Genomic DNA, 8,746 nt, shown 5'->3' on the forward strand with positions numbered 1-8,746 from the left:
TCCAACGTCGTTTGTAGAGAATTTGGTAGTACATCCAACCGGACTCAACCACAGACCACGCCAGCCCAGGACCTCCATATCCAGCCTTTTCACCTGCAGGATGGTCTGAGACCAGCCACCTGGACAGCTGATTAAACTGTAGGTTTGCGCAACTGAACAACTTCTGCACAAACTGTCAGAGCTTATCGTCCTCACAAGGGTCTTGACCTGCCTGACTGTAGTTTGGCTTCATAAACAACTTTTGTGGGCAAATGCTCACCTATGGACACTGGAGAAGTGTTATCTTCACAGATGAATCCTGGCTTTAACTGTACCTGGGAGATCGCATGATGTCAACATTGTGAACAGAGTACCCCATGATGGCGGTGGGGTTATGGTATGGACAAGTATAAGCTACAGACCACAAACACAACTGCATTTTAATCGATAGAAATTTGAATGCACAGATATAGTGACAAGATCCTGAGGGGCCACTGTCGTGCCAGTCATCCTCTGCCATCACAGCAACACAGGATAATGCATGGCCCCACGTTGCAAGGATCTGTAAACTATTCCTGGAAACTGACAACGTTCCAGTTTTTCCCATGGCCTGCATACTAACTAGACATGTCACCTATTGAACATGTTTACGATGCTCTGGATCAACATGTACTGTACAACAGTGTGTTCCAGTTCCGGACAATATTCAGCAACTTTGCAAAGCCATTGAAGAGAAGTGGGACATTCCATAGGCTATAATCAACAGCCTGATGAACTATATGCAAGGAGATGTCACACTGCATGAAGCAAATGGGTGGTCACACCAGGCACCGACTGGTTTTCTGATCCACGCCCATACCTTTTTACTTCTATTTTAAAATTAATCTTATGAATGTATTTAAACGGACTGATGTGCTTATGTGAACTATAAAATCAGTCAAATCTTTGAAATTGTTGCGTTTATATTTTTGTTCAGTGTATCTTGACTCAGCAATTCCTCGTCACAAAATTGTTTGTGGGCGAGGCACAAGACATGCAGCACACCAAAAACATAGGCTGTCATTTCAAATAATCTAAAATAACAATGGAAAAGGTGAGAAACCATGAAATATCATACAAGTTTAAATCTTATTTAAATTTCTTTATTTATCTTAAAACCAATAGGAATGTCTTCAAAATGGGTACAATGATAAAATAACTGACCATTTGCTTTCTTTTCCACCTACTTTCCTTCAGAGTAGGGATTAACAGTTGTATCATTGAGAGTGTGTGTTTGTGCATCTGTGTGTGTGCTTGAAACTGTGTGCGTGTGCAGTTATTGTAAGGAAGTCTTATTGTAAACCCAGTAAGCAGCATTGATGAATGGAAAAAAGTACCTACAGTAAGACTAGCCAAGTGTCTTCCTGTGAAACTGTCTCTATGGGTGTGTGTGTGTTTAGGACGGTCATTGGGGGTTTGGGGGCTTTTCCGAGGTGGACTGAATATTGCACTCCTGTGAGGTAAAACAAATAAAAAATAAAGACATTAAGAACCTGAAAATAGTCCTTACCCCAACCAAAATCCAGATTGGCCTGCGAGTTATAGCCAGTAAATAAATACAGCGGACATAATATTTCAAACCCAGCCAACCCCGTAATTAAAAAGTGACTAGAAGCGAGAGGGGGCGGGAAACATTACTGCATTTTTTGGGAGAACTTTTGGGAGATTTTGTGTTGTACAAAAACACCTCAATAAGCCAAATGGACTGTTATTTTTAGTCCCAAACAAAATAATATTGTAATGTGCTAAAGGGTAAAAACCATTTATTTTTATTAAAAAGTTGGTGCAGTGGTCTAAGGCACTGCATCTCAGTGCTAGAGGCGTCACTATAGACACCCTGGTTTTATTCCAGGCTGTATCACAACCGGTTGTGTTGGAGTCCCACAGGGCGGTTCACAATGGCCAAGCGTCATCCGGGATTGGCAGTCATTGTAAATAAGAATTTGTTCTTAACTGACTTGCCTAGTTAAATAAAGGTTAAAATAACCCGTGGCATAACTAATATCATCAGAAAAATAAACAAATGATCAATCGATACCTTAACATTTTCAGATTTTTTTTATCACCATCGTTAAACTTTCATGTACATGTGTGTAAAAAAAAAAAGGAAAAGCTATCCCATGATTCAAGACTGAAAATAAAAATTAAGGACTCAAAGAAATTCTAGGCCCATGATTGGGCAACGATAACTTGGAGGCGTCTGTGTGCTTTGACCTTTTCCTTCATTGGTTCAGACCTTTAGATTTGCATTCATTAAAATGCAATCATTTGCTCATTAGGTCATCAATTCTGTGATCAATTAGCCATGTCTCAGTGTTAACAAATCACATTAATTACTGATCGTTTTCTCTCGTTGTTTTATCTCCCATTGGTTGGAATAATGTTGTTTGATGGAGAGGCTGCACACACACACACACTATTGGACACAGCAGTTGTGGCCGTTGGCATCCTTGAACCGCAGACGCATCTTGGGTCTGTACTTCTCCAGGTAAAGTAGCTGTTTGGAGTTGAAAGCTCCACGTCTCTTCCTGAGGAAGAGAGGAGGTGAGATAAATAACAATAATGTGGTCTTGTATGGTCGAACATAGCAGCATAGTAACAACATCCACATGAATCAATGTTCCCCAAACTAATCAAGAGAATACATGACAATACAGGTTCCACAGCACAGAAACATCGGTTCCCCCCTGCCAGTGTGAAAGTTAAAGTAGTGTTTACTGTTGTGTGAAAGCTAAAATAGTGCTTACTGTCGTATGAACTGCACCGCATCCTCATACTTCATCCCGGTCTCAATCAGAGCTAAGGCCACCAGGACTGGAGCTCTACAGGAGACAGAGAAACACCAGTATGCATGCAGTGTCATGGTTATGTGGGCAGGAGGGAGGGTGGGGTGAGGGTATACTCTAAAGCTGGGAAATTGGCCTGGGAAACACACAAGGGTTACTGGGTTCACTGCAACCCCGCTGGGGCATCAAGATCACACCCCAGGCCCACACACACACACACACACACACACACACACAGTGAAATTGCAATAAGTGTGTTACTGTAAGCGAACCTTCACTCACCAGGAATAAAAAAATGAAAACTTTCAATTCCCAGACAGACGGCCCGGAGTGTCAAAACTCAGCTGACAAGGCATTCTTGTGTGGTTTTTGAGAGACGGATACAAAATACAGTTGAAGTCGGAAGTTTACATACACCTTAGCCAAATACATTTAAACTCAGTTTCACAATTCCTGACATTTAATCCTAGTAAAAATACACTGTCTTAGGTCAGTTAGGATCACCACTTTATTTTAAGAATATGACATGTTCTATATGATTGAGGTCAGCGCTTTATGATGGCCACTCCAAAACCTTGACTTTGTTGTCCTTAAGCCATTTTGTCACAACTTTGGAAGTATGCTTGAGGTCATTGTCCATTTGCAACCAAGTTTCAACTTCCTGACTGATGTCTTGAGATGTTGCTTCAATATATCCACATATTTCCCTTCCTCGTGATGCCATCTATTTTGTGAAGTGCACCAGACCCTCCTGCAGCAAAGCACCCCCACAACATGATGCCATCACCCCCGTGCTTAACGGTTGGGATGGTGTTCTTCGGCTTGCAAGCCCCCCCCCCCTCCCTCCATTTTCCTCCAAACATAACAATTGGCCATCATGGCCAAACAGATCTATTTTTGTTTCATTAGACCAGAGTACATTTCTCCAAAAAGTATGATCTTTGTCCCCATGTGCAGTTGCAAACCGTAGTTTGGCTTTTTTATGGAGGTTTGGAGCAGTGACTTCTTCCTTGCTGAGCGGCCTTGCAGGTTATGTCGATATAGGACTCATTTTACTGAGGATATAGATACTTTGTATCTGTTTCCTCCAGCATCTTCACAAGGTCTTTTTGCTGTTGTTTTGGGATTGATTTGCACTTTTTGCACCAAAGTACATTAATTTCTAGGAGACAGAACACGTCTCCTTCCTGAGCGGTATGACGGTTGCGTGGTCCCATAGTGTTTATACTTGCATGCTATTGTTTGTACAGATGAACATGGTACCTTCAGGCGTTTGGAAATTGCTCCCAAGGATAACCAGACTTGAAGGTCTACAATTTTTTGAGGTCTTGCTGATTTCTTTTGATTTTCCCATGATGTCAAGCAAAGAGGCACAGAGTTTGAAGGTAGGACTTGAAATACATCCACAGGTACACCTTCAAATGACTCAAATGATGTCAATTAGCCTTTCACAAGCTTCTAAAGCCATGACATCATTTTCTGGAATTTTTCAAGCTGTTTAAAAGGCACAGTCAAATTAGTGTATGTAAACTTCTGACCCACTGGAATTGTTACACAGTGAATAAGTGAAATAATCTGTAAACAATTGTTGGAAAAATGACTTGTGTCATGCATAAAGTAGATGTCCTAACCGACTTGCCAAAACTATAGTTTGTTAACAAGAAATTTGGGGTTGAAAAATGAGTTTTAATGACTCCAACCTAAGTGTATGTAAACGTCTGACTTCAACTGTAGGTAGAGATAAAGTGACTATGCAATCGGAGTTAGTGCCAAGGTACTTAAAGCTCACGACCTGCTCCTCTACAGCCTTGTCGATGTGGATGGGGCGGGCTCGGCCCGCCGTTTCTTGTAGTCGATAATCAGCTCCTTTGTCTTTCTGATGTTGAGGGAGAGATTGCTGTCCTGGTACCACTGCCAGGTCACCGAGTTCCTCCCTATAAAACGGTCTCATAGTCATCGGTGATCAGGCCCACAATCGGCATGTCATCAGCAATCTTAGTGTTGGAGTCGTGAGCAATCACGCAGTCGTGGGTGAACAGGGAGTACAGGAGGGACCCAAGTACACACCCCTGAGGAGTCCCTGTGTTGAGGGTCAGCTTGGTGGATGTGTTTCCTACCTTTGGCAGATGTATTGTTGCCTACACCTGAGGGCAGCCCATCAGGAAGTCCAGGATCCAGTTTCAGAGTGTGCAGTCCCAGGGTACTGAGCTTGGAGGGGACACTGTGGTGTTGAACAAAGCATTCTCCCAGGGCAGTGTGGAGTGCCATAGAGATGAAGTCATCTGTGGATCTTTTGGGTTGGTTTGGGGGTGTCTGGTATGATGGTGTGAGCCTTTCAAAGCATTTCATGGCTACAGATGTGAGTGCTACTGGGCGATAGTCATTTAGAGAGATTACCTTGGCGTTGTATGTGTGTGTATGTGGTGGTCTGCTTGAAACATGTAGGTATTGCAGACTTGGTCAGGGAGGGTTTGAAAATGTCAGTGAAGACACTTGTCAGCTGGTACGCGTCCTGGTAACCCGTCTGGCACGCGGACTTGTGAATGTTAACCTGTTTAAAGGTCTTACTCACATCGGCTACGGAGAGCGAGACTACACAGTCATCCAGAAGAGCTGGTGCTCTCATGCATTGTCCAGGGTTGTTTGCCTCGACGAGAGCATAGAAGGAAGACAGCTTGTCTGAAAGGCTTGCGTTGCTGGGTTTTCCTTTGTAAAACGGTGAAGTTTGCGAGCCCTGCCACATCCGACGAGGGTCAGAGCTGGCATAGTAGGATTTCACCTTAGTCCTGTATTGACAACAACTCGGAGTTCGTAGCAGGATTTCTTATAAGTGTCCGGATTTGTGGATGGGGCCACAGTGTCTCCTGACCCCTCCTGTCTCAGCCTCCAGTACTTATGCTGCAGTTGTTTGTGTGGCGGGGGGCTAGGGTCAGTTTGTTATATCTGGAGTATATCTGGAGTATGCTGCTGAAGCTTAACATCTGCTTCATAGGACCTTCCATATTGAGCACATCACTGGAACTTCTCGTTTCAGTTTTTGCTTGTAAGCAGGACTCATGAGGATAGAGTTATGGTCGGATTTAGCAAATGGGAGGTCGAGGGAGAGCTTTGTATGCGTTTGTGTGGTGGTCTAGAGTTGTCGCCTCTAGATGAACAGGTGACAAGCTGGTAAAAATGAGGCATTAAAATCACCGGCCAATAAGAGTGCCGCCACTGGATGTGCATTTTCTTGTTTGCTTCCGGCCCAATACAGCTTGTTGAGTCTCCGTGCCAGCTTCGGTTCGTGTCGGTAAATATGAAGCTACGAAAAATATAGGATGAAAACTGTCTGCAGTTTATCATGAGGTATTCCAGATCAGGCGAGCAAAACCTTTAAACTCCCTTAGCATTAGATATCACACACCAGCTGTTAACCATTCAGTCTTGACAATGCATTAAAAGAAACTAAGCTAGATGTGTCCGTGTTCAGCCACGACTTTGAGAAAACATAAGATATTACAGTTTCAGGTCCCGTTGCTATTATAGTCCCAAATGGAGCTTGTCTAGTTTATTCTATAATGATTGTAAAAATAAGATGGAACCTAATGCAGTGCGCGTGCGCGGGGTTTAGTAACCTCAGCAGTGACGCTTGCTTGTGGAAGCCCATGGCTGTGCAATTGCATTGCCTTGCTTTGTTAATTACAGCAGACAAGACACTTTTATTTTCAGAGCCCATCAGCCAAGACACCCATTTTATAGTAAAAGAAAACAAAAAAATGTACTAACAGAATAAAATGGAACAGAATATTTTTCCAAATGTGCATTACTTTGCAGTGGCAACTTTTTACATCTCAAACAGTTATTCTCAAACAGTGATCACTTGAAACAGGTTGAAATAGTTTTTTCAGGGTTAGAAAACTAAATCTGTCTCATTTTCAATATTGCAGACGTTTGATTTATTCTGCCTTTTATTTGGATTTTCAAAATTGATTAACAATTCCACATTGAACACTACATAGTGATTAATTCTGTCCACAACATCTGTTTGCTGAGTAGGTCTAGGCTTAATGATTCTGATGAAAATTCACTCTGTTGGGCCTCCCGAGTGGCACAGCGGGTCTACAGACCAGGCGTCACTACAGACCCGGGTTCAATCCCAGGCTGAATCACAAACGGAAGTGATCGGGAGTCCCATAGGGCGGCGCACAATTGTTACAGTGTCCGCGTTAGGGGAGGGTTTGGCTGGGGGAGCTTACGTGGCTCAACGCGCTCTGGCGACTCCTTGTGGCGGGCCGGACGCCTGCATGCTGATTTCGGTAGTCAGTTGAACGGTGTTTCCTCTGACACATTGGTGCAGCTGGCTTCAGGGGTTAAGCGGGTGGGTGTTAAGAAGCGTGGTTTGGTGGGTTATGTTTTGGAGGACACACGACTAAACCGTCGCCTCCGGAGCCAGTTGGGGAGTTGCAGCGATGAGACAAGATCTAAATTGGGGAGAAAAAACATTGTATAATTTAAATTGTTCTGTCTTTATCAAACAAATAATTTTGTGTATTCTCAGTGTGGAACCTGTATGTTAAAGTCTAACCATTTCAAAATGGCACAAGCAGTTCGCAAAGTAGCCAAAGCGGAAAGTAGACAGGACAATTATTCAAAAACTGCAGCTCGTTGTTGAAACGCATAATTTCTTTCGTCTATCAACCAGTCCATTTAGAATTTTTCTGCAGGTCTAACGGGAGATTTTGCGCACCCGTGTTTAGAGAGTGGACGCAACGCAATTAAGTGAATGAGAGAGGAGAAAGGTAATTTAGGGAGAAGAACTGTGATGCTTGGCTTGGTTTATTATTTTTTTGTGCGCCACAAATGCACATGTACAAATGGAACACTAGTCAAAGCAAATTAATATCGTCTTCCAGATAACATTTTAGTGGCCAAAAAGCACATAACACCAAATCTCTGAATACTCCAACGGACGTCATCGGTAGTCATTAGATGGGTCTCACTAGCCACAATTAAGCCCACTTACACACATCCATCTCACCACTTACATTCACCTGGCCCACTTACCACACACACACACACACACACACACACCCTCACCGGCCCAGCCCCGCCACACAATGCACAGCGATGCAGCAGCCAGGCTCGTCTCGGAACTTGGTCTTCAGCAGGTTCAGCCAGTCATCCACTATCTGGGTGGGGGGCGGGGCACCATCATCAAAGGGCCAGTCCTACAGAGGCAGAGGAACAAAAATTTAAACATGGATCAAACCAGGGGCTAGGGGTTATTTTAACCAGTGGTCAATGCTGAAGGTCAGTACAGGATAATTCAAAGCCTGATTGAAGAATTAGAGCAGCTTTGTCCATTACGCGATATCATGTGTGTCCACGTTGGAAAGCTTGATATGCTGAGTAGTATGTGTGGTGTGTCCTGGCAGACAGCCTGACCCCTGTATATCCGTCTGAGCCTCTATACTCGTGCTGATCCAGTGTCTCTGCCACGGCTCAGCACAGCTCACAGCCGTGCGCAACCCTACACAAGGCTATTCCTGTCTTGGTGCTCAAACAATATAAAAACTGGATTGTGATCATAATTACTGCCACACTCCAATGGAAGACAGGGAGAGGAATGCTCCAGGATGAGGGGTGGTGAGCACTGTATTAAAACTATCAACGACGGGATAGGACATTTCCTCACACAAACAAGGTTTCTCTGGCCTTCCATAAATCACCTATGAGACCGCTGAATACTAGCCTAAGCTTTGAGAAGAGACAATAGAGGGCACAGAAGACAGAAACAGACAGAGCAAGAAGGCCTGGGTGGAGACTCATTCATGTGGATCTGAGCCAGAGATTCCTTCTCTTCTCCACCTCTTAGCTCAGCACACAGTGGCAGGCAGACAGTTGAGGACAAATGAAAACAGACAGATAACAGGGAAGGTCTCCAGAGAGGGAAAACCACCTGT

At 43.8% G+C, this 8,746-nt stretch overlaps 1 protein-coding gene across 2 annotated transcripts in view; it reads right to left on the reverse strand.

The window, feature by feature from the left end:
• Nucleotides 1–1,105: 1,105 nt before the first annotated feature.
• LOC135551894 (protein tyrosine phosphatase type IVA 2) overlaps nt 1,106–8,746 on the reverse strand; it is a 36,905-nt gene continuing 29,264 nt past the window's right edge. For both annotated transcript variants that reach the window (XM_064983170.1, XM_064983169.1), the window contains 3 exons: nt 7,881–8,011; nt 2,766–2,840; nt 1,106–2,546 (listed from right to left, as the gene is read on the reverse strand). In XM_064983170.1, the coding sequence (XP_064839242.1) occupies nt 2,435–2,546; nt 2,766–2,840; nt 7,881–8,011 (318 nt within the window). In that variant the 3' untranslated portion in view covers nt 1,106–2,434. The remainder of the gene's footprint in view (nt 2,547–2,765; nt 2,841–7,880; nt 8,012–8,746) is intronic.

The sequence above is a fragment of the Oncorhynchus masou genome, chromosome 13 (genome assembly GCF_036934945.1).
Source record: "Oncorhynchus masou masou isolate Uvic2021 chromosome 13, UVic_Omas_1.1, whole genome shotgun sequence".
In the NCBI taxonomy this organism is placed as follows: domain Eukaryota; kingdom Metazoa; phylum Chordata; class Actinopteri; order Salmoniformes; family Salmonidae; genus Oncorhynchus; species Oncorhynchus masou.